Raw genomic sequence first — 27,504 nt, 5'->3', positions numbered from 1 at the left:
TTTCTCTCCTCCTCTCTCAGACTGTGACTGTTACAGGAATGAATTCGAGTTGTTTCTTTAACTCGGGTAATTTTCGAGTTGCTCTTCTGAAAACCCGGTCCCGGCCGGGGCGGCGGCGGGACGCGCTGGGCGCCGGCCGAGCCGTGTGTCGTGGGCTGGGCAGAACGTGGGGCAGCGCTTGCCTCGCGAAGGGGCGCTCCGGGGGGGATGCCCCGCTCTCATAACTGGAACGAAGACGTTTCAAACTGCTCTGAAAATTCCCGGGGGTTGTGGAAAAACCCGTCGGGCGTTTCGCGGTGACCAACCGACCGCACCGCGGAGGTGCGGCGCGGCGGGAGCCCGCTCGGGTACGGCCCCAACAACTCCTTTTAAATACCGTTTTGTGGCGGGGAGGGTGGGAGAGCGCCGAGGGCAGGCGCGGCGGAGCCCCCCGAGAGAAACGAGAAACTTTGTCCCGTCCCAAGAGGTTGGAGTGGCGGGACCCGCTCCCCGGCAGCGCCGCCGCCTGTGCGGACACCGGGGCGGGGTGCAGCCGCGGGGGTGGGCGTCCCCCCGGCCCCGGCGTGGGCGTCCCCCCGGCCCCGGCGTGGGCGCCCCGTGGGCATCGCCCGGCCCCGCCGCGGCCTCCCCCGCCGCAGCGCCCGCCCCCGCGCGCGCCCTAGCGCCCCCTAGCGGCGCCTAGCGGCCCGGCGGGCACGGCCGCGGCGGAGGGAGGGGCCGCGAGGGGGGGGGTGGGGGTGGGGGTGAGCCCCGGAGCCGGGCCCCCGCCCTCCGGCGCGCGTCACGTGGGTCGCCGTCGGCCAATGGCGAGGCGAGCTGCGGCTGGCGGCCGCCATTGCTGTCAGAGTGGAGAGAGGCAGAGGCGAGTGTGTGAGGAGGAGCGGGTGAGCGGGGCCGCGGGGCGGGCAGCGCCGGGCGGAGCGCGGGCAGGACGGGCCGGGACAGCGCTCCCTCTCCGGGACGGGGCTGCCGCCCGCCGCCCGCAGCACCGGGAGCGCCGCACGGAGCGTAAACAAGGCGGCGGCGGTAGCAGCAGCAGCAGCAGCAGCAGCAGCAGCAGGAGGAGGAGGAGGAGGAAAACACCATCCACCCACAGCCAGCGGCGGCAGCAGCGAGGGGCGGCCGGGCGGGGAGGGGAGGGGACACGGCCTCCGCCGGCACGCGAGACAGCGCCCCCCGCCCGCCGCCGCTGCCACTGCCCGGGACCCGCACCGGGACCCTCCCCCGCCCCGTGCCCCGGAGGGGCCGCCGCCGGGCCGCGGGAGGAGACCCTCCCCTCTCCCTCCCTTCCGCCGCGACGTGTGCCCTGCCCGGGGGGGGGCCAGACCTGGACGCGGAAGGAGGGCCCCGGGCCCCCCCCCCATTCTTCGTCTTCTTTCCGCCCCGGCGGTGCTGAGGCGGCCCGGAGCACCGGAGGAGCCTCCCCCCGCGCTGCCTGCTGAGGCGCTCGGAGCCAGACGGAGAAGAGCCCCCGCCGGGCCGGGCCGGATCGGGCCCCGCGGATTGAGGATTACCCGGCCGGGGACGCGTAGGGAGGATCGCGCCCGCCCCGTCCGCGGCGCCCGCCGCCCCCCCGCCGCCCGCGGCGCGCCCTCTGCCGGCCGCGCTCCCCCCGGGGCCAGGGGCCGGACCGCGGCTGCCGCCCCGGCCGGCACGGAGGAGCGCCTGCTGCCTCGCCGCCCCCTCCCCGCCGCCGGGCCCGTCTCCTCAGACATGCCCCGCTCTGGCGGCCGGGCTCGCCGAGGATCATGACTGCAGCGGCCAACTGGGTGGCGAACGGGGCTAGCCTGGAGGACTGCCACTCCAACCTCTTCTCGCTGGTGAGTGACCCGCGGCGGGGATCGGCGGCCGCGGCTCAAACGGGCGCTCCGCCGCCCGGCCGGTTTGGCGCTTGGGTGCCGCTGCCGGGGGCTTTATAGCCGGGGCCCGTGGGGCTGCTCCTGCGCTGGCCCCTCCCCCGGCCCGGCTCCCCGTGTTTATTTTGCTCTTGAGCGTGGTTTGCTGCGGGTGTGTGGGTTGCTCTCAGGGCCGCGCTCCTCTGTGCCCCCCGCCTGCATGTGCGACCATCTTCTCTGGTAAACAGTCTTTTCTCCCCGCCTCCCTTGGCACTTGGTGCCCTGGGTGCTTTGTGCCGACCGAACTGTGGGGTCTTTCTCTCCTTTCACAATGACAAACGCCATTTCAGCAGCAGCAGCAGCAAACAGTCTTGTAGTGTGATTGTCTGTGGGACTTAGGCTCGGCGCTCCCGTGACTGCGTGTCAGCTGTTGTTACAGCGTGGTCTCCTGGCGTAGGTCACGCCTGGGGGCAAGAGGTGAAAAAAAAAAGACCAACCCAAACCTTCTAATTTTGTCATCCCTGAAGAAGAATAGCAGCTGAAAATATAGTATGCTGGGCAGCTTGTTTGCATAGACGCTGTCTACTCGTCTTACTGGTAATTGACAACTTCCTACTTGTATTGCGTGGTTTAATGTTGCAGAAATTATGGTATCGATTTTGGCTAGCTACAGATTTGTAATTTAAATTTAAAACAAGAAAACAATTTGTTTCTGTGTAAGGGCAAAGTCATTCGGAAATGCCTTGCTTTATTTTACCTGAGACACATAGGAATATTATCCCTTCTGGCTGGGCAACAGCTGAGTGAGCAAGAGCCTTCTAGTACTACCAGGGGTAATGTCAGAGGGAAGAAGGGACTATTTAGCGCGTGGTGTGGCATGGTTAAAATGAAAACTTGTAATGCAAGTTTGGAGATAGCATGTGTGAAAGGTTTATGGTAGGTACCCCCTCCCTGCGTCAGAGCTCTGCCAGAATTGGAGGTGGATGCGTATGTTGTTCTTTTTTTAATAGAAAGGAAGAGATTGTTGTTAGTTCCTTTTACAAGAATTAAGGGGAAAAAAGGAAAATTAATTAAAAGTGCAAATGATTAAGTTCTTTGTTTTATCTTTTTATCCTTTATTGCTGTATGTTTGTTGTTTTGCCTTTTTTTTAACATATCTATGTTTGGTTTTTATTTTGGTCATACCTGTAAAGACTCTGGAACAAGAGCTGTAGTCACTTACACTGCTAGGAAACTGGCCCAGAGCTTCTTCCATGAGAATAAATGCAGTTCTTTGCCTTCTTATTGAACTGTTATGTTATGAAAGTTTATATCTCTGCTTCTGTTCGAAAACTTTTTCTGATATTTATAAATATGTAGTGGTGCTATATGTGTCGAGATGCAGGAATTGTGGTGATTTTGAATACACTGTTTTTACCCAGTAAGAAAAATGAAACAGTAAGCATGAGGGAGGGAATTGTAACTGACTGTAAGAGCAAGGTAGTGAGTGGTTCCTCCTTTGCAGGAGAGTCGTGAAGTCCCCATTTATTAATGGAGGATTGAGTAGCGTGCTTTTGGGAAACGTAACTTTTCATGCGGCTGCAATCTGCAGATCTGTCACTGGTAAAAATAATAGTTGGCCCAGCAAAAATTATAAAGTGAAGTGGTTTCATAGTTACTGTGGTTTGGTGTTCCGCCCCCCTCCCCGACCAGGGAAATGTTAAATTTTAAATGGGTGTGTAATATTATTGAAATAAGTGTAGCAAAATTCTTTTGCAAGTGGGTTTAATAATAATACTAACGAGTTTAATGTACAACCCTTTAATCACCAGTGTAATTTTGTGGGAGCTATCCGTACCTGTAGTGTGGTGCTACGTATGAAACGGTAACGTCTTTATTGTTTTCTGGCTCTACTTGCAGAAGAATTCCACTAAAGTAGTGGTTTTTTAATACAGCATTTATATAAACACATAGTAACTATTAGGGTGATTTATTTTAAACTACGTTAGTATTTGTTAGGAATTATGTATCAGTGAAAGATATTGAGAAAGGAGATACTGACTGGAAATATGTGGCCAACACCATTGACCCTTGAACCTGAAATTGTCATATTAATTTCAAAATTTATGAAGTGTTAAAGCTACAGTAGTCTGGATTACTAATTAGAGAAAGTTTTGCTAATCATTTACTTTTTCAGTGCAACAGAACAAAAACATGTACAAGGTAAATGACCTGTTCATGGGAATTAATTCATTTTTTAGGAGTGAAGTGGATTAAAAATTCTTTTTTAAACTGATTCTGCTGTTAGAAGTTGACAAATTTTTTTTTATCGCAGGCTTTGTTTTGGGTATGAATAAAAAAAGAAATTTTCTTGACTGGAGAATTGCAGCTCTGCAGTAGTTGTAATCTACTGTGATTCTGTTCGTTTATGTGTAAATAATATTTCTTCCCACAAACATTTGTTTTGTTTAAGAAGGAATGCTATCTCCCCACCCCAGAGGAGCCAGAGCTCTGTGGTGAGTCTGTCTGGTTGCTGTAGTGGGTTTGGGTTGGTTTAACAGTTGGTGATTTCCAGCTTATTTTTCCGTCAACTGTAGACAGTCCTTAGCGAGAGGTTAGGTACCGCTGCTTCTTCTGAACCTTTTTACAAAAAATATTTTCCTAAAAGCATTTTGGTACCTGATTCTCTTTTATCAGTGATGTCCAGAAAGTATAGGGGTCCTTAGTGTTCTTAGCTGAATATTTTATGTGAGAGGAAGGTACTGTCTTAAGTTAAGGTTTTCAAGTTAGCTTTGAATATCCAGACAGTGAGTGTGATCTCAGGCTTGCGTAGCTGGGTTTCATGAAGTGTCCCCCTGGATTCCGTGACCCAAAGGGCTGTTGTCTGTATCCTCTTTTGCCCTATAATGAAGCAGGAATCCAGTGCCAGTCTAGAAAATGGGCTAATGTTTGTAAGCTCTGTCAGGCAAAAAAACCCCGCAGACAGCCTGCGCAAAGAAATCTAGAACTTTACTCTGAATGTGAGGCATTTCTCAGCAAGATAAGGGCTGGTTTGCATATTTGTCATCGGAATACACTTCAGATATAAACCTGTTTATACTGGCATACGCAGCAGATTAATACGCTTGCTCATTAAAAATACACTTTCTGTCTGAAATTGCTGTGTTTCTAGCATGGCAGTAGAAGAAATTTTATATATCCTAACTCTGTTTTTGTAGTGGTCAAAATGTCTGCTGCTACTTCTGAAAAAGAATGCCAGTTTATCAAAACAAGATTTAATAAGCAACTGTTAAGGGCTGGTTTATTTAACTGCTAATTAAGAGTTGTCTAATAACTATTTAGAGACATAATGTTCTGAGGTAATATGCTTTGTATTAGAACTTCAGACCCAGCTGACAAACCGTCTTTCTATGAATAATCCTTAATCATAAAAGTAGTCTTACTGAACTGAATTTGATTTTTCCTGTGAGTAAGGGTTAATCATATGATGCTGAGGGCTTGTATGAGGATGTTTCCTCAACACTCTGGCTTAGCTGCCGTGGTGGATCCAAAGGCACAAGTCAGCCTCCGAGAAACGGGATGAAGTTGCATAACGTTTCGTATGCTGGAGGTGGAAGAAAGAGTACAGCAAAGGGTGTCAGGAATGACCTAAATTTTGGAGTAGCTTTCATGTAGTGAAAGATTAGATACTGTAGGAGCAGGAGTCTTCAGCCTGGAAAAGGCATGATTGTGTTCTTGGAAAGTGAGACCTATTTATAGAGGACTTGAGAGAAGCCGCTATGGAAGGCGCTGTGAGTACTTGTGTAAAAGCGTTCTTACAGAAACCTGCTGCCAGAAAGGTCTGGTTAGTAGGAATTGAGTATTTATTGCAGTTAATGTTCAAAGACAAATTTACAAACTGTAAAGGTCGTTGCTGCTGGTACGTTTTTCAGTTCGCGAACAGGAACAGAAATTTTTGCCTTTGATCTGTGAGTTTTGTTGCTATTTTCATAATGAAACTGAAAGGAGTCAAGGAAATCTGAGATGGCATTTGAATTATTTTTTCTTTAAAGGTTTTTCATGGCACCAGAAAGTGAAGGTTAGGAATGCAGAGGCTGCTGGTGAGGTACTCCTTGGTGTTGCATAACTGTCAATAAAGGACTTCATAGAGACGGTTGATTGCCCAGCCAAATCCATAAGTAGTAGTAAATTAGCTGGTAGTCGTTCTTGCTTATTGCATTATCATAAATGCAGTGCTCCAAGCAGTAGGCTAAGTTGGCATGCGGGATGTTACATCACTACGTGGTAGATAACTTCCCCATTTGAAATTTTATGTAGGCGTGAATTTACATGTGTAGATATATTTAAGAAATGGAATTAACCTCTTGAGTTTTCCGAAAGTATTTGATATTTTTTTTTAATCTTTATCCTGAATTTTATTAGGTAACGAGACACAAGTAGAAAAATTAAATTAGAAAGCGTGCTCACTTTCTGCTAATAAAAGATTATTTCAGGTTTTAATCACTTCAGTGGTAGGCTTTTATTATGTCCTGTCTGAGTATTCAACAATTTAATGGTATCTACTAGGGTGTGAGTTTGAAGAAAATAGACCCAGATTTGCAGAGAGATTGGGATGGTGCGACATTCAGTTAGCTTGCCCAGCTCTGGGAGTGGACTTAGTGAACCTGCGTTAGGTAACGAACCTCTTCTGAACGGGGCACAAAGAAAGTCAGGTGCATAGGAGTGACGTTTGCAGTTTGGGCAAGAGTGTGCTAAAGTACCCCAAGCTGGCTGCTAAGAAGTATTTGAGTGAGTTTTTCCTGAAATTCTGATTGTCTTCTGAACGTACATGTATACTGGGGCTGTGAACCCTTCTCCAGTAACTCCTCCTCATTTTGGTGACAACGCAAGCTCTTTGGTGAGAGTGCTACTGTGAATGTTGGTGTGATTAAGGAAATACTCAAATGTTAGGCTGATATATTTTAAAAAAAAAAAATCCCAGGTAACTACATTTTAAGAATCATAAGTTTCACTTGCTGTAATAGTGTCTGAAAACACATATTTCTGGATTTTTCTACATAATTAGTGCAGTATTGACATAACCCCAGTTCTCAACCCCCCTCAGATTAATTTGATCTTGAATTTTTCTCCCCTTCTGCTTCTAAGAGCACTTCCTCAGGTGTAAGGGAGTAAAGAAGGAACTCTTTAATCCTATATATAGACCTTTCTTCTATTATTTTCCTTCTTGACAATGCAATTTAAAAAAAAAATACAGTTTCTTTAGATTTTAATGTCAGTGGAAAAAATGTGGTGCATATATCTGCTGAATGTGTTAACTTGATTAACTTTGGCCACTTGATGGAGAAGTTTTTATGGATTTTGTTTTTATTTTTAATCTCTTTACAAGGCATAACATTGAGTAAAGGGTGCGTGTGTGTGTGTGTGCAGGTGCATGGCTTTTTAAATACCTAAAAAATATTGACATGGCTGGAACATGATGCTTTGTATTAAGGTGAGCACCTCTGCTGTTTGAAGCTTTCTGTTTACTGGGTGGGAATGCTTAACCTGTTGTCTCCACTTACCCGTGATTGCCATAGAGGATTACACCCGCCCCACTAGTCTTCACTTTTACGTCCTTGGTTACGGCAGCATCCCCGTACCAGGGTTTGACTAAAACACCCCTGCTCACATCAAGAATGATGCTACAAATTTTCTCTCTCATCATGTGACTGGGACCATGTTGCACCTCTGCATTCTGCCATGGTCTTCCCCTGCTGTTACATCTCCTCAAAGTTACCCTGCTTTCACTTCCAAAGCCTTGAGCCCTGTTCCTTGCCAGCCTTTTATTTTTTCATTCAGTACAGACTGACTCCGGACTTTAATATACACCAGGATCAAGTTGTAAATTACTATCTTTTGGTTTTTTTTTTCTAGTTGTTGCTTTGTATTTGTGGAAGGTTGCCAGTTGATGTCTGCAGACTTACTACGTTGCTGTCACTCCTTCAAACCCCTTTCGTAAACTTGTTTGAGGGATCCTACAGACCACCTAATAACACTGAATAGGTGGTTGGTCTTTTCAGGCTGTTGCCTTTACAGCTGACAAGTATAGTTTTATATTCTTTCAACTCGGTGTGTATTCATTTACTGTTCTGTGGGTGAGCAGTGCCCTTTTTTGTGTAGAGTCTAGCACAGTGGGATTTGTGACTTGTTGGTGCCATAGTAACACAAATAACGCGGAAAAAAATACTGCTCTGAGTAGAAGCAAGCTTGTTTTAGTATTATCTTGCCAGTTTAAAAAGTGCACAAGAGTTTTCAACAGAAGATCCCGAATCAAATCCAGATTTGTTTATATGGAGTATGTATTTACATACTCCTCCTCACACCAAGCTTTCATACTGCTTTCATTTTAAGCTCTAAGTATTGCTTTAAAAATAGGTCTTCTTTCCCTGAGTTCCTCGACCCCAACTGGTAGTTTCAAAGAGAAACCAGCTAATAAAAATATTCTGCTCTAACAGACCTCAAAATATTACTGAAACATTGTGTTTGATTCCCTCTGCACAGTTGTGAAGTACATACCACAGGGATAACGGGCCTGTGATACTAAGAATGACAGCTTGTGTCGTTTCCTGCTGTGGCTTCAGCTGGTTACACAGCCTTGCATTAGTATGATCGCTATACTGTAAAATGATAGTGACGTCTGAACAGAAACCGCGTTGATACCATATAGTAAGTTTAACTTTTCAGGCTGGGAGGCTTCTTAGCATTTTACTTAGTAAGATGATGCCTGTTTTTTAGTCTCTTGCAAATTTAAGCAGTCTTTCCTTTGGTTTTTTCTTGGGAATTTTGGTTAGTTTTGATAAATCCTGATTCTCACTTCCTACCTCAGTCTGCTAAAAAAAATGTTATTTCTCATTGAGTCACATGTGCCTTAATTCACTCTCCTGAGGAGAATTGCAATAGTGCATATGGAAATGTGACTTGAGCTTTTAATGGCGTTCTCTCTTTTGTTTCTTTGAGGCAGGAAATTTTATTGTGTGTTGCTGTTGTACAATGTGCCCCTAGGCAATATTTATGTTTATGTGACTAACACAGATGAGCTCAAACATACACAATGAGCTTGTCCCTGTGCTAAGGAACATATTTAATCTGCTTATGAAAATGGAGAAAAATGGACAGTCTTCTATAATTAATTTGTAGTATAAGATAGGACATGTTTATTTCTATATCACTTCTTGTTAGGCACTTACCTCTGCTTTAGTCAGCTAGTGTTGCAGTGTACTGTAGTGTACTATTCTTGTTTATGAAAAGAAAATTATATTACAGAATAAAACAGGTTTGGTTTTTTTCCCTTTCATTTTCCTCCCTCCCCGTCACTCTCCTTCCATGCCTTGGTGACCCCAAAAGGATTCATATGCTCACATTTAAGCCTGGATCAGGATATTGACCTAGTGAAAAACTTTCCTCCCTCTTACTCCCCTCCCTCTGGGTACCTCTTATTCCTCTCTCTCCCCACCAAGTTTTGGCAGCAGCATGGATTGAAGCGAGATCAAAGTGGCTGAGTAACCACAATCTATGTCTTGGAGAAGGGAATTTAAAGCTTGTTCAGTAAAACTTTATTTAATTCATCTCTCAGTTTTAAAAGAGCTATGCTGTGGTCAGTGCCTTGTTATTGCCTGTTCTTGTAGCTCCGTATTTGCCCATAAAAATACAACATTCTGTGAGAACAGAGAATTGAAAACAAAATTTAGAGGAAAACGGTTCTGTACCTACTGACCAGGCATTGGCAACCTTCCGTTTTTTGGTAATGATGCATTCATGGCTAACAGCTATGAGACATAAGTTTTAAAATGTATTGACTTTTTTTCTTGTTGGAGTCTCTGGTTTGCGAGGAAGTTGTTGAATCTACTCTAGTGTATCGGCACTTTTAGTGGCAGGTTTTTATGAATCTCAGTTGATGCATGCCCACAATATTACTGAATTTGTAGGCAGTTCTGGGCAAGTTGCAAAATCCATTCCAGGAACTTCTTGTAGTGACTGTCTCAGGTATTTTTATAAAAAAAATAATTTCTTTGCTGACAGAATAGGTTAACTGGTTACATTACTTGATTCTGAATTTGCTGGTTTCATTTTTAACCCAGTATTTCTGGTTATGTACTTCTGTGTGTGTCTTAATAAAATTTTGAGTTGAGTTCTCTCTGAATTGCCAGAATTTCCTTCTGGCAGGAGTTGCTGGATTCTTCCTTTGCAGGAATGACATTAAGAAAGCTGGCAAAATGCGTCTACATGACCGGTCATGTAGTGGATTTATTTACTTCTTTCTGTATTAAGGAAGATTCATATGAAAGAATTCTTGAGGTGGTAGTTTTTTCAAGGGCTCTGGGGTTTTGGCAGACTGCCTAACAGTTTGAGCTTTATTTGATGTCACTGGTCAAGACAATGTTGATGCGCAAGAACCAGGGCTGTCTGATTGTATTTCTGCACTGTTACTACCTTCCTAGCCTGGAGCCAGGGATCTGGGCCGGGGCCCTTTTGGGCAGGCGGCGTAGTTTGCTTTGCAGGTCAGTGATGGACACGTGTGTGAAACGACTATGTGAACTGTTGTTGGTATTCACTAAGCAGCTCTGCTTAGATGTGGTGTACAAAAATGGTCTAGTTCCGAGCTCTTTAAGTACAGGTTTTTTTTGTGTAAAGGAAGAAAGGAACTGCATTCTTTAACTCAGTATGCCACAGTTTACTCTACTTGGGTTGTTACTTCCTCCAGCCTGCCCCCCCCCCCCCCCCCAATTTCCCCACCCTTTCTTTTTTTCCCTGCCCATATGTCAGATTACTTGCTTTGGGAAACATCTGATAGTCCATTGTGTGACTCTGATGTTTGACATTTCCTTCCTCCTTCACTTAAAAAAAATATATATAAAAAAAGTTAAGCTTGGGGGAAGAGAGAAGATTCCTTTGTTTACTTGCAGATTTGCTTTTGTCATCTTTTTTCATGTGTTGGACTACTTTTCTCTAAGAGGGGATTTTTTTTTAATTTGGAAAATGGGCAGTTGCTTAGTTCTGAGTCTGTCTTTTTGAAGGGGACTTTGAAACCTAATCATTCACCCTGTCTTAGGAGGGAGGGATTCTTCTGGCTAGCGAGTTGCACGCTTGTTTGCTTTTCTTGTGTGCTATCTGAAGTGTGCAATGGTAGTTTTAATTTTATTACCTGTTCTCAACCATCTACTCTGAAGTTAAAATATAACTGATTCCCTTCTGCAAAGAAATAGGCTGAAGTGTTATGGAACTCAGAGGTACCTTTTAGCGTTCCCTGTAAAACAGCGTCTGTAACTTGACCTGCAGGGTAGTTTGCTCCAAAACCTAAGGTTTGTTAAAATGAAAAGAATGTATTCTGTTCTTTTTGTCGTTTGTCTTGGAGATGGAATTTTGCTTCCAGGCATTGTATGCTTCGGTTGCATACAGCCTACACTGGTATACCTTCAGTTCTGACATGGGTAAGAGGCTTCTTCCCCTCTTTCCCCATAAAAACACCCAGAAGAAATCAAACCCCAACATACCTTGTTTTTAAATGCTTTTGTCTGTCTTGGGTTTATTGGGTATGTATGTTCAAGTATGTGGATAGGGCTTGCCTAGTAGCATCCTCTGAAACCTAGATTTCTACCTGTTGAATACCTGTTTTGTTGTCTAGATTAGCTTTTCTGTTCCCATTTCTCATGCATGATGGTGAGACTCTGGCCCAACAACTTCCCATTTCATGTGTCTGTATTGGTGCAAAAGCCAGTAAGTACGAGCATGTGGAAGTGCGTGCCTTTTGTGTGAGTTTCAGTCACGTGCTGACATGGGAAGATGTCACTGCCATCTTTCAGTTTCCTTGTGACTTTGTCCTGACTATTTCTGACTTGAAAACATCTTTTCAAGTAATGGCTAAATCCCAGCCCTTTGGCTTCCAGCCATGCTTATCGCATTATCCTTTTACATCTCTGTCCGATGAACTTGGTTACAGCCTTTGCAGTGGAAGAGAGGTGAGAAGCCAGGTGCTGGTTTGGAACAGCGTACTGAGATTTGCTGAATCAGTGATGGGACTGGACATTTGCGATCCAAAGCCATTCCCTGAAGGTGGAAGGTGTTGATGTAACTCAAAGGTGTTCTCTCAAAAATTCGTTCTTTTGTTGTTTCTTTGTTGTTGTTTTATAATGAATTTTTGAAGAGTTCGTGGGGTTCGTCCTGCATGACTGTTACTGGTTTTTTGATGGACATTTGGTACTGGCTTGTGGATGGCAGGTCTGAAACCTATCTTGAGGATGATCATTGATGCTGCTCCTGATGTGCTGATAAAGGTTTCAAAGAAGCCAGTACGGTAACAGGCTAAACAACACGGGAACAGGTTTGTTGAATTGGAACAAAAGTCCATCAAAGTGTGGTGTCTGAACGGTGGCCAGTGGTTGTTTGGCCTGATGGATTTAATGGACCATTGTGTTGGTGCTTATCGGTTTAGCAGCTGCTATGTTGCCAGTGGCAGCAACCTGTATTATGTGGCTTTTTGTATTTGGGAAGTCACCTAGAGGCTTGCTATAGCCACTCATAGCAATGCTGCAATTTTGCTGGGAGAGGAGCAGGGGACCCAAAAAATCTGCTGCAAAACTGCACTCCCCCCTGAAAACATGAGCAGTTAGCTGGAGAAGGGTATAAGAGTAGGTCATGGACATAGTAATACTTCCCTGGAATAATCTCCCAGGCTCTCTATATATTTGGTTGAAAGATTTCTTTAACCAGGTGGATATTTAATAGACAATTTTAAAACTAGTAGATGAAGTTTTTATTGACAGAGAATGTTCAGCCATCTCGTTTTGGTTTCAGTCTGCATTCTGCTACTTTAGTTTGATACCTGGAAGGCACAACCAGCTGCTATTCTCTAATACACCCTCATAGTTGCCCTCTTAGACTGTTCAGTCTTAATCCTCAAATGCTTTTTGTTGTATGGAATATATACTTTTTGACCATTCCTGTATTTTTTTTCTCCACTTTTTGATGTGGCAAAACAAGAACTGCAGTTAGTGATGAAGGTGCAGAGCTACATATGAACCGTGATGGCCTAACAATTCCTGTGTCACCTTCTGTTTCTCTCCTAAGATTTTTAACATTTGGTTTTGTTTTGCCAACCTGTTTCTGCAGTGCACTCTAGGAAGATACTGTCTCTCTTTCAGTATGTCAGTGTGCGCTCATTTTCCTTCCTTCTGCTGTGTTTTATTGTAGTTTTACTTTAGTATTTAACCTTGAAATTCTGTGATGGTTGGGATACATGTCAGCAGTTGGGGCCCTTTTATCAGGTTACTCTCATGCTTGCCATTCAAAACTTCTTTGTTGGTAGCTTCTGTGTCTGCCAGAACTGCTGAAATTCGAGCATTAATATTGGAGTCCTATTATTTTTTCCACTGGGAAAGATGGAACTTAGTTGCCACCTCAGATTCCTTTTGAGACTGAGTTTTGTTTCTTTGAAACAATCTATTCATCTTCCTGGCTGCCTCCTCTCCCACATAGGCAGAATCACACTGACATCTAGGAGAGAGAGATAAAAAATACCTCATTTCTGTCACTACTGTTTACTTCTTAGGCATAACAGCTCATGGTATTAGTTTGTGGCTTTTAATAATGGTATATGTGGACTCTATTTTAGAAGTATCTTGGTTTCTGGTCCTCGATACTGCGATACAGTATCTCAAATGTCCCCAGGTACAGAAGTCCATCGGGAAGATATCTGATAATAGGATTCTGGTTACAGCTAAATCCTTCAGAGAGACTCAGCAAAGATAAAAGATGACATAGAAAAGCCCTGACACTGTTGCTTGTCACAAACGGCTCTGAAGTAGTAGTATTTAGATAATCTGTTCCAGGGGGTATGAAGGAAGAGGGAGCATGATATGGAGTATATGGAGTGAAGAGATGTATCCAGCAGAAAGTGGTTTCGGGCATATGTTCTGCATGCAGTGGTGTGCTCAGTTTCTTGCTGGTTTAAGACCAAATGAACAACAGGAGCAGCAACAACAAAAAAAAAGAGCAATTTTTTTTTCATCCTGCATTTTAAAAGGTTGTTAGTGTCTGCCCTTTTATCCTTTTTTCTCCAGCCACTTGACTCTGTGCTAATACAGGGAAAGGATTAAAGTCAAACATGTAATTCTGCTGTTCATCCGTTGCATATTAAGAAGAATGATGCTCAACTCAGCTGATCAGTCAGCTCTTTGAAGCCCCAAGCATGGCATAGTTTTTCCGTTGGCTGTATGAGGCCCATTTCAGAATTATATTTTTTTCATGTGCTGTTTTTTTCCATTCTTTAGTTTGAAGTATGAAAAAGTTTGTCGAACTTTGTTTATGCAGTTACTGCAATCCTTGTCTGCCAGTTGCTTTGCCTAACAGAAGTGTCATGTTGAAGCTGAGCCACGGCTCGTTCCGTGCGCGATAAGGCCTCTCTTCACTGCCATATGGTTCCTCCCTTTTTAAGGGGCAGAAGGGATAAGCCCTGAGGGAACACAAACCCCCACCCCCTTTTTTCTTTTTTTAAATGGATAGGATAAAGAGGGGAATGTTAATATGTAGTTTAGTAAATGATCTGGTTTCAGGAGGTTCCGCAGGGCTGAGCTGGTTGGTTTGTTTTTAAACGAAGAAAGTTATAGACCCGGGAATAAAAGATAAGAGAGGGTGTCTGCGTCCGGGTGCCTGCTGCTGCTGCTTCCTCAGTGTCCCTGCAGGAAGTTGTGCTATCCAAATAGGAACCTTTCCCAGAGTGTAGAAATAATATATAGCTATGAAGAAGATAATTTTTTTAGTTAAGCAGTCTCCTTTGTTCCTTGGTGCGCGTTTCTTTTTTTCTTGCCTCTGTCCCTTCAATTCACTTGACAGGGACTGAGGCAGGTGTTACTAAATATTTTATTTCAGTGGGACTGGGGGAGAAGAGTTCTTGTCAGTGCCTGTGTTTGCCTCCCCTGTAAGCACATGTTGTTCTGCAGTATTTTTCAGTCCTCCTGTCTCCGTCCTTTTGTCCTTTCTTCCTAGTGAGGTGTATCAAGATGACATCAATTTTATCTGGTATTTAAACGGCCTGAGTAGAGTGTGAAATACTATTTTGTTGCTGTGTGAGGATGATGTAGTGAAATGAAACACTGTAACCAAAACAGATGGTGCTAATCTTGAATCTGTCTGCAAGATCTTATAGCATTTAATTAAAATGGTGGTGTAATTCCCATGACACCTTTAACTACAGTTTAAATTCTTGGACTATGAACTAAGGGCTTTCTTATGCAGATTTGCACTCGTGTGAGTAGTCCTTAGTATGAGTCTCTAGTGGCTTCAGAATAGCTACTTACTTGAATGAAGCTCTTTAAGATGAGACTCTAATGAAACTGGCAAATATATATATGGCATTTACATTTTTAAATGTTGTATTTTGAAGCATCAGTTGTAGACTAAAGACACTTAGTAACCACAGTATCCTACATAGAAGCAAACAAAAATCTAGATTGCAGAAATTGTTTAGATTGCACCTAACTTCAGAGGCTGGTAAATACAGCATTTTAAGGTACCCTGGACAACTTAACATCTTCCCCTTGGTTAGAAAGGCGTATGATGAAAGCTTGTTCACTTGTATATTCCCTTTGGTTAACTGAAACTTGTTTGTAGAAATCCCTGACATAAGTGAATTGGTGTGGTTTGGTTTTTTGCATTACTTGTGTCTTTTCTTAAGAGGATGAGAGAAACTTGTTTGAAGCACGGTGCAGACCTGAATTTGTCTGAGTAGCACCTTTTGGGCAGGCAGTTGGGAAGTATTTTTATACCTGGTTTTTGTTTTGTTTCAGATAGAACTGAAAAAGATTAAAATGACCTGAACAATGCCATGTTTGAAAGTCTTTGAGAAAGTCAGGGTTGGCGCTGAGGGCCTGTGTGATGGATATCTAGTTGTTCTTGCTCATAAGACCCTTCCAGCCTTTTTTGTAGATCTCTATCTCCTTTACAAGTATATTCTTCCTATTTTGGAAGTACTGGGCTGCTGATTTTTCTGCACTCTGAGCCTTAAATATGCCTTAGCATTTCTTACCTCTCTATACTATGTGAAGCAGGAAAAATAACACATTATTATGTAATTTTAGCCATTGTTTTTAATGTAGAGAAGTACAATAATACAGAAATAACTCTGCTTTACACTGTGGCCAAATACAAGAATTTTTCCAACTTCTAATGCTCTGCCTTTTTCTGGTTCTGCTGTGTCTGTATTAACGTATAATGTCTCCAAGGGAGCTTTGTGTGTTAAAATGAGTGGAATTATTCAAGTCTTCTGTAGAAGTTAATTTAAAATTGGCCTGTCCATTTCCCGTACAACATATATAGTCCAGAAAGCATTTGATGGAGGGTGGGGGGTAAAGAGGAGGTGGAGGATGTGTTTTGTGTTCCATCTGTGAGGACTGCAGAAGAGGAAAATAGTCACAGTGGCTACACAGCACTAATTAAATCTTTAGGGTTGCTGGTAGCATGCCAGAATCAAGTCGTGCAGTGTGAAATGTTACTGGGGAATTGTGATTTTTAGCAGCCTAAACTCTGCCAATCTGAATGGAGCACTATGAGATCAGCAGAAGACCCTTCCGGCCTGTCTGTTATTCTGATTTAAGCCTGAGGGAGGGGAAAAAGAATCGGAGCTTAGGTTTTATCTCTACTAGGAATTTACAGTTCTGGATGCTGTCCTGGAGTTAAAATGGCTACAGCCCTCAGCTGTCGCAGATAGATGCGAAGGTGTCTGTATTTAGGGCAGCAGACTGATGGCTGTAAGAGAGTGCTAATTTGCTTTCTCCGTCTCTTCTGCTTGCTTGTGTGCATAGGGGATATCAGAGGTTTGAATTCTCTTAATTAATTTTTTTTTTTAAAACCATTTCACTCTGCAGAGTGTAACGGTTGAGACAGGCACTTAGGGGGGAGGAAAGCTGTGGCTGCACTCCTCTTCAAAGGACTAATATATGACGTTCGCTCTATGGCCGTGTTTTGAATGAAAGCATCGGCATGGCTGTGTGTTCATTAATGCCTAATTTTTGGGTATGTTTTGGGTGTGTTTAGATGTCTACATGGAATTTTGGGTTTGAATGCACTCCTCTACCCTGACAGCTGCTTTTGGATATGTCAGAAACAGGTTTTTATGTCTTGGGAATTTTACTTTAAAAAGTTGAGTGTTAGTAAAGATTTTGGATATTACTGTTAGACACAGGGATCTCATTTGTTTCCTTACAGGCTTGGCCCAGTGCATTTGGAACAGGCATCCTACAAACCATTCTGTGTCCAACTGCAGTTAACTGAATTTAGAAAAAAATAATTTTTAAAGAAGCCCCTTTTATCTGGGAAGTTGAACCCTTCACAGCATAGTCCTCAAACATATGTTCCTTTATAAACCAAAGCAAAAAGTCTCTTGCAAAATGCATGATTGACTAACAACGTTGGTTATTAGTAAGTATTTGTAAGTTCCTTTTTTTTTTTTGTCAGGCTTTTTAGTGTTAAGAACATTGTAGCAACCATACTACTGTAGCAGCCAAGACTACCCATATGGGAAAAGATGCAAGATACACAATAGATTACATCACCTGGCAAGACTTTTGCTTTGTTCTGCATTCATTTCTAACCAGTTGTGAGTAAAACAGCACGTTCTCAGTTTTATCCTCAGGTTGGCAATCTTGGTTTCTATCTCTGCAAGTACTTCAGGCTGTTTTAAAACCGGCAGTCTTACTGAAAGGAGCAGCTCTAACCTCCCTGACCTGCTTTGCTGTCCTCTTACTGGTATAAGCACCTCTGTGGCTATTTAATGAATCAAGTATGGGGCCTGATCTGAGTAGAGGAAAAAAAAATGTTTAATATAATGCTTCTGATTTTAGTCAGTTTACCTCAGAAGCACTGCTGGAAAGTGGAAGTGGTGGTAAAGTCAGGAGCGGATGATTGATGCAGGGAAGGCAGGCCAGTCCAGGACCACTTTTGGCACCGGCGCTTGCTTCTGCTGCTGTAAGGTGTACATTAACAACAGCCTCTGTGTGTGCAGTTTGATGTTCTGTTTTATCTGATTGGAGCTGTCACTGAAAGGGGAGATCCCACTCCACTGCTGCTCTCAGCTGTGCATTCTCACTCCTGCTCTTCTGTCTGCTCTAGTGATTATGTGGCTGCAGGGTAAGCTGTCAGTCTGCTGATCTGATGAACGTTTTTCTTTCTTTTTGTTTCTCATCTTTAAATTGGTGAACTGACTCCATTCACACAAAGACTGCTTGATCACTAGATGTGACATCAGGTTGGGAGGTTGTAATGCGTGGCTGGGGGTGAGGAAGAGGCTGCCATTTTGGTAGCAGCCTGTGATCACTGCTGATGAAGCCTAAATTAAACCACGTTTGGTTCTTCCATACAGTCACCCAAGCCACAGGATGTCTTGTCTGTAAAAACCCTGCTACAGATTGAGGCCTTTTAAAACTAGTTATGGTTGATTGTTTAAAGAAACTAATTTTAATTAAAAAAAAAAACCTCCAGGTGGATGGAGATATTCTCCCTGTAGTGTGTTAAATACTTCACACAAAACCTCTGTAGAGGTGTAGAATATATGTAAGTGTTCCTAGTGAATCTTCTCTTGTGAACTACTTCTGGATTCAGATCTTCTTCTGAATTCAGTTTTAATTAACATGAGGACAAAATCTAGAAGTTCTGAGGGATTAGTATTGATGCTTGCCTATTAAAAATTTAAACAGAAACAGAGCCAAATGTACTAAACTGCATCTCTTGCAACTTTGACTGGGGAAACAATGTGTAAGGTCTCATTTTATGCTGCTGCAGAGCTCAAAACACGCAGTTCTTGTCTCTCCCTTTTCTTGGGAGTCATTTTCTGTGTGGGTGGTCACTAGTGATCCTGGTGAGCTCTAGTACTTAGTCATTCCTCACAGCCTGTAGAATTAGACACTCCAGAAGTTTGTTACTGTAGAATTAAATTAGACACAGCTCTGCTGATTTCTCTATGCTTTTCTTGACCATATTTCATCTGTAATATGGTTGGGATGTTACGGGTTGGTACCTCTGAGCTGCCAGAAAGCTGCAAGAGCTTGTCTGTTTCAAACAGCTGATCTCTAGCTATTGCTGTGTTGATCAAGTGAGTGGTGCAGTTGAGTAACCTTTTTTGTTTCGTTGGTTTGTTTGGGTTTTGTTTTTGCCATTCTCTTTGAGTTACCATATGTTCCTAGTTGATTATGATATAAACATTTAACATGACTTTTCTTCCCAAGTTGCCTATGCAGGCGCTAACCTTTGGTATTTTGTGATTTGCAGTCACATTCATACTATTTCAGAAACTCTGCACGTTCCTTTTCTGAGCTATAGATTGAGATCCATGTAGAGCAGATGTAGATGTTCTGGAGGAGCATGTGTAAGTACTTTCTGTTAGAATATTATGTAACTTGTGAGGTATTGCAGGGCTGTACAGCACCCTACTGTGAAAAAAATAATTTTAGTTCTTCCCATTTGCCTCTTGCTCTTGTGCTCCCATGCCCTCTTTTGTGCCAGGAACATGCATAAATGTTGTGCATCTTGGCCAGCCTTGACTATCTTTTCCGATTTGCTCTTCCGTTGTTCCCCAACACTTTGAATGGATGATCAGCGTTTCTCTCTGAATGCAAACGCAGTAGTGGTGGCTGTAGAAGGTCTTCAGCAGGGATAATACAGTACTGGCTGTGGTTTCACCACCGTTGGTATCCAGCTGACATAATACAGGATGGTAGTGTTGCTTCCGCAATGTGGAGCTGAAGACGACTGGTGGTTTATGGGTACGCAAAAAACAAAAACAATTCCACTGCAGTTCAGTGTTTTGTCAGATTTTTCCTCTTCCCAGCAGAGGTCACCTACTGTATTCCTGTGTGCCAGGTGAAACCTCTTCAGAGGAAAATTAAATAGGCAATCTGGGTAACCAGTGTTTGGGGAAATAGTCCTCGAGGCATAGTCACAGGAACTTTAGTCATGGACCAGAACCCTGCTGTGCTAGGCAATATACAGGCAGAATGAGGTGAAGCTCTTTTAGAGGATATATTTTTAAGATCAAAGAAATACCAACAACATAAAAATATTTGTATGATGTATGTCACCCTTAGCTCCGCAGCAGTTAACCAGCTAGCTGTTGAACAAGTAACAGCCTACTTGCAGTTACTGTGAAGGAAAATAAATTTTAAACTTCTAAATGAACTGAGATTGTGGACCTGAAAAGGGGAGATCCTTCTGTGTGTGACATGTAGTATGGGTTTTGGAGGGGCAGTGAAGGTCAGCAGGTTAAATGTCCTTGTGCAGATGATGAAAATGGGAGGCATACGTGATCTGCAAGTCGTCTTGTTTTCTTTAGGAATAAAAATTCACCCTTTCTCTTGTTGATATTTTCTATAGGTGCTGTCCAGAAAAAGGAAAGGAATGTTTACTGGTTAGATACAGCTTAATTTATTACTTGGTGGGGGTGTGGGAGGCAGGCATTCCTACAGAGAGTGTTTCCACCGCTGTGTCTTTCCTCTTCTCCCTGGCAATGACACTTCTGGTCAAAGGTGTAGATGCTATATTTGAGTTTTTGCAGCTTGTTGCTGTAGACCAGCTGGCTCTTCCTGTAGGACCACTTCAGGGCTAAGCACACTGGCTATTTCCGTGCAGCAAACTGAAGGTGTGAATACTGTAACTGAAGCAGTAGAGGGAATAACAGCAGTGAGAATGTAGTAACATGGAATAGAAACTAGAATACAAGCCCTCTGTGAGGACAGAGTATATACATACCACTTTTTTATTTGCTGACGATACTCAGGCTACCTAGACGAGAAGTCATGTGGGTGTCCTCCCTTGTGACCTGGGTGTCCTCCCTTGTGACCTGGGTGTCCTCCCTTGTGACCTGGGTGTCCTCCCTTGTGACCTGGGTGTCCTCCCTTGTGACCTGGGTGTCCTCCCTTGTGACCTGGGTGTCCTCCCTTGTGACCTGGGTGTCCTCCCAGAGCCAGCAGAGAGTGGAGAGAAGGGAGGACGCAGCAACAGCCATTGGGACAAACTGGTCGTGGAGGAAAGGCGGGAGGGAAAACCAGGCAGCAGGCCGGGGAGGGGAGAGCAAGAGTGTGATGGGTAGGGTCATGGAAGTAGATAAAGCAGTAGCGGTCTGGACACTTCAGAGAATGTGACAGCTGTGAGTATCTGCTGTTAAAGGCAAAAAGAAAAGAAAAAATTAGAACCTTTGCTCTGCTGAGTGGTTCTAGCTGCCAGCTCTTTCATGGTTTGAGTACTTTGGCAGCTTCTTTCCTGGCAATTGTTTATTCACACTGCTATACAGTGGGACACCTACACTCTTCCAGATTTTTCAACTTGTGTAGAAGAAAATCTTTCTCAAAAGTCTGGGTAGCCATTTTCCTGTTCTTCTCATTCTTCCTTGATGGTTAATAAGAGAATTCTGTCTGGCTGAGACACAGTAAATGACAACTTTGCTTATTCTGTTTTTGTTTATTTGAGCAAAATAAAAATAGGAAGCATGCACCTGTAACATCACAATATGAAACTGTATTTCACCATTTTCAGTAAGTTACTTGTTTTCTTATGCCCTGCAGTACTTTCTGTTTGTGACTTTCAAGTGGCCAGCTCCTGGGCTGACACTGACCTCACTTCTCCACCAAGCAGCATGTAGGGAAGGGGCCCTTATTCCCTCTCCCTGTTTGTTTGCTTCTTTCTAATTTGTAAGCTTACAAAAAGGTAACAGTACGGTTAGAAATGGATGAATCTGCTGGAAATGAGTCAGGTTGTGGTGAAAAGCCGGTATTATTCAGTGCTGTTTCTAAAACTTTTTTTTCCTTGAGGGGAAAAAGAGGAAAATATGGGAACAGAAGTTTTTAACTTTGGCTGCTTAGAGCTAAATTCTAGGAACTAAACAATGAAAATGAAACAAACCAGTACTAAAAATATAAATAAATTTTGCAATAGAGTGATTTAATTTTTTTCTTTCTTTTTCCCCCTGCCCCCCTTTAGGCTGAACTCACAGGCATCAAATGGCGTAGGTACAATTTTGAAGGTCATGGGGACTGTGGCCCTATCATTTCAGCCCCAGCCCAGGATGATCCAATTCTGCTCAGCTTCATCCGCTGCTTGCAGGCCAATTTGCTTTGTGTGTGGCGCCGTGACGTCAAACCGGATTGTAAGGAACTATGGATATTCTGGTGGGGAGATGAACCAAATCTTGTAGATGTGATACATCGTGAACTGCACAGTAAGTTACTCTTTTTCTTTGTTTCTTGATTTATTTATACCTTTTCCAGTGAAAAAGGAATTTTGTCATTAAAGGCTTTAACTTGATACCCTATGTGATTTTTGTCAAAACCTGTGTTTTGAAACCTAAGGGAAAAAAAGCAGCTTATAAATTTGACTTCTGCTGCAAGTCATCCATGGATAAAGTGCAAAATGAAATTTGAAATGAACTTAGGAGACATATATCCAACATCGTTACCTAGATTTTTGTGAAATCTCAGATGCACTGTGAAATGAGAGTGAATTCTGGTTCAAAGGATAATACTCTGGCATAAGGCAGTAGTTGATGGAATAAAACACCTGTAGTACAGAGTGAGGAAAACTCCATGGCACCACAGGTAAACCTGCAAGGTCAGAACTTGCCATGTTGGTTGTGCCGCACGATTTGAGCGTAAATGGAGGAAGTTGCAGAAGTGAATGGAATAAAATGAAGGGCAGGGAAGGTAGGACAAAGGTGACAACGATAAGCTCATGTGACTGTAAGTCCCTGTGCAACTTGGGTTGTCCTCAGTGTCTCCAGAATGTGGAGCCTTAACATGACAGAACAAAACTATATCTGTTGCGACCTTTTTTGGTTTTGACTATATCCACTATATATTAATTTCTTTTGAGCAGTATATTGTTGCTACGAGCAGACCTAGTTTGCCTGAAAATATTACCTTTTAAAAGGTGTTTTATTAGACTGCATGAATTTTACCTCTGTTTTATCTCTTGTATCTTGGATGAAAACAACTGATGTTCACTGATCCTGAAATAATAATAGTAATTATAACCCCCCCCCCCCCCAAACCAATAATAAATATCAGTTCCTTGCTTGTTTTTTCCATTAAATTTTCATCCTGGTAGCCTTTAGACCTTCCAGTTGCTTGGAGATAAAATTTGCCAGTTCAAATATATGGAATATTGTATTTGTGAAATGTGCTTTAGTTGTCCTTTATCTCCCCACCTCTACCCTGCGCTGTTTTGGTCCTGGGTTATGGTATGTTCTAACCACCGATCTTCAGACCTTTATGAACTTCATACTTTCATGCATACCAGATTTTTTTATTTGGTAATATGGCCTGTGAAATCACAGATATGAACACTGTGTATCTTTAGGCGTATTTCATGCAGGTAGCTATGTGATCATGTATAATTAAAGAGATGGCTCAAAGTGCTGCACCAAGCTGTTCCACTGATGTTAATTTTTTATGAGGCACCTGTTTTGAATGAAGGCATGGGTAATATTTCTACTTACCCAGCAAAGCTTTAATAATATATGCTTTTCCCTTTATGAAATATAGTTTATTTAATATTTCAAATGCAGTACGAGGGACTTAAGTGTCTTTTTATTTGAGGGGAGTTGCAGGTGATAGCTTCTGTTTCTGTTGTAAATTGATGCAGCTTGTTTATATCTGACATCTCGGTTACAACAATATAATGCTACTTTCAGTGATAACGGTATGGTGAAGCTTTTAAATGTACGATTACCTGAACCTGCTAGAGTGTAGTAGGGGACAGAGAATAGCATCACTCTGATACTTTTTTTGTTGCCTGGTCCAAAATTTTATGAAGCATCCAGACTGGAGCCTTCAGTACTAGAATTTTTAAGTGGAATTAAATATGAAAATTGTCTGCAAGAGCACTGTTTTTAAACTGTCAACAGCAGCAGTATCACACTGATAAAAACCAGTCTGAGCGTAGGGTGTTTCACAACGCTGCAGCCAGTTGTGCTGAAAAGATATGTCTGCCCTGGTGCAACAGCGTTATCACTGTGTAATCCTTATTTGCAATGCTCTCTCAAATCAAAGCAAAAATGTCTGAAAGAAAAAGGTTGTGCAGAGGGATGGGAAGCGATGCCAGGTTAGGTTTGGAGATGGAGAAAGGAGGGCTATGCGTGACTCACTGAGGGGAATGAAGTACATAGTAATTGAAAGAAGAAATATGTTCTGCTGTCAGGACCCTACAAGAATTTGGGAAGTAATCTTTTCTCCCTTCCACTGCAGGTTTTGGAACTCTTTGTGATGTGTGTAAATCATATAATGATAGGTTTACTTGTTCTGTATTAAAAGCACTTTGAAACATAGTGACTAATCAGATAATAGTTTAAAGTGAGGTAATTGTAAAAGTGTTATAAATTTTACTGCTGATAGAGCTGTCTTGCTCTCTTCAGTATTTTTTAGAGTTCAAACATCAGTATTGACAAAATATTGAACATCATATTCTGCTGGAATGAGGCATTTATGTACATTGATTCCTTGAAATATGACAAAGGACGCTGCTCAACATTTCATGGAGCAGCAAGGCAGAAGAAACAAGGTTATTTTGCCTTTTATTGTATAAGCAGACCACTGGACTGAAATACCTGGTAGTTGAAATTAGTTTCCTGAGTTTACATGCTCTTGGAAATATCAAGAACTTTGCATGTGGGCGTACAAACAGAAAATAAGTTACTGAAGCATAGTAATTTACTTGCATGTGAGCTGAGCCATGACAGCATGCTGTTTTGGTATTAACCTAGTCATGAAATAAGCTGCATTGGCTTAAAAATCTTGTTCAGAGGGGTTGGATTGTCACTGGTCACTAGCTTACAGTTTGATGACCAGGGCTTTGTTTTTGTGTTTGTACTCACATGTTCAGGAGCACAAGTCCCAGCAATCTGACGCTGCAACCCCAAGTGGGAGACTAGAGTCTATCCCAAACCTTTTCGGCTTAGTAAATCCTGTCTCTTGAGGCATATGCACTTCAGGAAATAATGGCTATAATAAGGTCACGAATTCTTGCCAAGTATGGAGTTGCTCACAGTTTTTTGGATTTCTTGTTTCTTGCCTAGGACTTGTGATTTAAAGTGAAATTTTCATTGGGGTAATAAAAATTTAGTAGCAACTTAAATTTAAGTCTTTATCTTTTATTCATTCAGGTTTAAATTAGAATTATCAATATTTCTGAACAACAGAGTCATTCAAATGATATTGTATGACATTTAGTACTTTGGTTAAACAAATGAGCAGTCCAGACAGAGGCTTTTCTTTCAGAAACACTTTTTAAAGCTTTGCGTATGACCTGTGTGGGTTGCCTCATCTTTATAACATTCAAGGTAGGTGATTTTTGGAAACAGCAATCTGCCTTTCATGAAAGAATTTCAGATAGTCATAGGGAAAACGACTTAGTGGTTACAAGCAGGAGGTACTAGGAGCAGTTGTTTATGTAGTAGCTTTCCAAAACTGTGTTGATAAATGCAGCCATGGGAGATAAAGTAAAAACAATTATTTGCAGAACAGCTATAGATCAGTTAAGCAGTTAGATTAGCTAGACAGCTGTGACTTTCATAGGTGTGTCTTTGGCACATACACCATTTCTTCTTCCTGCCAGCCTCAGCTGTTGCATTCAGTGTTTTATTATTTTTTATTATTACGATTAGATTTTAAATTTGAAGAAAGACAGAAGATCTTTATTCTGTCCCAAGTGAAAAGAGCTAATTGGTATAGGGTCACTGAGTGGGAGAGAAAAAGATTGAGTGATTTTTACAACTTCGAAAAAAGTTGGGAGTGTTCTGGTTGTGGAAGTTTTGTTTTCTCAAGGATAAATGCTGTTTAATGATATTCCTGACTGAAGAAGTTTGACAAGTGTTACAGCTGCTGTACCTTTTCCTGTAAAAATATTTTTTTGTAAATTCTGCAGAAGAAATGGAATGGAGAGGAGGTAGTATCTTACTGTTGGCAGGTTTTTTGACAGAAAAGTTGTAGATTTGCAAGTTGCACTGATCTCATTTGCATTTGGTGACCAAATACCATCTGGAGCACTACCGAGAATTTATACTTGACTCTTAGGTTTTTTCTTTTCTCCCACCCCACACTTGTACCCTATGCATTCCATGTCGATTATAAGCAGGTGATATCTGCTCCTGAGTTGCTTTCTTTGCTTTTGCAAGGAATACCTATGTCTGACATTTTAACCTTTTTGTCTGACAGTTTTGTCTCTAAACTTGTAATCTGTATGTTGAGTTTATGGATATATTCAGCTTTATCTGTTGCATCTCTGGTACAGAATACTTGAATTATTGGGAATAATGCAGGGGTTCTGATGTGCATTGCTGCTGAGAATATAATCTTGACCCTGGAGGCGGACCATGGAAGACTCTTAAAATGTTAGACAGTATCTTGAGAATGATTAACTAAGATGCTGGGTGTTTGCTAGAAGGATGCCGTTTCACTTAAAGAACTATTCACTTGTTTGCCCCAAATTACTGGTTCTGGTAGGTATTTGAGATTGCCATCATATGTGTTCCTCTGTGAGTCTATGGAGACAAGACGAACGAATATGAGGAACTCGGGGCTTCAGTGAGCAACCCCAGACGCCCATCCGTACCCTCCAGCCGTTGTTGTTGGCCTAAGCAATGCATGGCACAGAAGTGAAAACCCTGCATTATGACAGGTGCTTCATCATAGAGTTTCCAAATAGAAGCTTAACAGTAAAAGCTTGTTGAGAGAAAATAAATGGAACTTTAGCATTTTGCTCCTCTTGGGACAAGCATCCTTGAAGTGCTGGTGAACTTGCAGTTAACTCTTGAGTCACTCTCACTTAAGTGAGCATTAAACCTTATTTAAAGGCTTTTTCCCCTTAAATAGTTCTGCCCATGCAACCTTTTTGTTGTAGGGGGAAGGGCTTGTGAAGGAAAGGTGGTATATATCATGTCACCATTTTTCTGCAGGTTGAATTCATTTGAGCCAAAGCCTTTGCTTTTATTTTGCTTTTTTTTGCTGGTCTATGCACTTGATACATTAATTGCTGGAGTTGCTTCCCCCAAAAAAGATGCTCATAACTTTTGTACTATACTAGAGGTAGAACATCAGGATTTTGATGGAAACTGTTAGGAAGGATATATTATCTTGTATTAATTAGGTAAATCTTTCCTGAAAGATTATTGTTCAGGATATTCACAGATTGGTAATTTAAAAATGTTCTTAAAATTTGACCTGTGACAAGAAGAACATGGAGCTTCAGTTCACTCCTGTTTATGAATTCTTGCCAACTTGGGCTGATGCAGTTGTAATCCCCATGTACTGCTAGATGTTGAGAGGGAAAAACGGTAGCTGTAGGAAGGACTTTTTGCAAGGCATCCACATTAGACTGTGTAGTTGTAGCCCAGGGTTAATTTCTGCCCTTGCTTCTCTACCTGCAAATGGCTGATGGGTAGATTTTTCACCTGCAGGAACACAGAGCACACCGGCTATGTTTTCAAGCATGTTTCCTGAGAAGAATAACTTCCCATAGCTCAAGTTAGGCATTTTTATTACAGCTGAGTTCTTGATGCTCACTACTTACCTTCCAGATTTTGAAGTTTATTTTATCAGTTAAGTCTCTTATATTAAGTCAGTGTTTAACCAAAAAATGTTAGGTAGATGGTGTTTTTCAGTATTTATTAGAGATTTAAAGA

General features: G+C 42.5%; 1 protein-coding gene across 2 annotated transcripts in view; it reads left to right on the top strand.

Moving 5' to 3' along the window:
- The first annotated feature begins 1,688 nt into the window (after positions 1-1,688).
- MED13L (mediator complex subunit 13L) overlaps positions 1,689-27,504 on the top strand; it is a 203,718-nt gene continuing 177,902 nt past the window's right edge. Inside the window, exons 1-2 of one of the 2 annotated variants that reach the window (XM_075110712.1) lie at positions 1,689-1,820; positions 21,813-22,050. In XM_075110712.1, the coding sequence (XP_074966813.1) occupies positions 1,749-1,820; positions 21,813-22,050 (310 nt within the window). In that variant the 5' untranslated portion in view covers positions 1,689-1,748. The remainder of the gene's footprint in view (positions 1,821-21,812; positions 22,051-27,504) is intronic. The other variant, XM_075110714.1, reaches the window with a different exon arrangement.

This window comes from Phalacrocorax aristotelis, chromosome 15, assembly GCF_949628215.1.
Source record: "Phalacrocorax aristotelis chromosome 15, bGulAri2.1, whole genome shotgun sequence".
In the NCBI taxonomy this organism is placed as follows: domain Eukaryota; kingdom Metazoa; phylum Chordata; class Aves; order Suliformes; family Phalacrocoracidae; genus Phalacrocorax; species Phalacrocorax aristotelis.
Note: the sequence above shows the minus strand (reverse complement) of the source record. Positions and strands in the feature narration are given on the sequence as shown.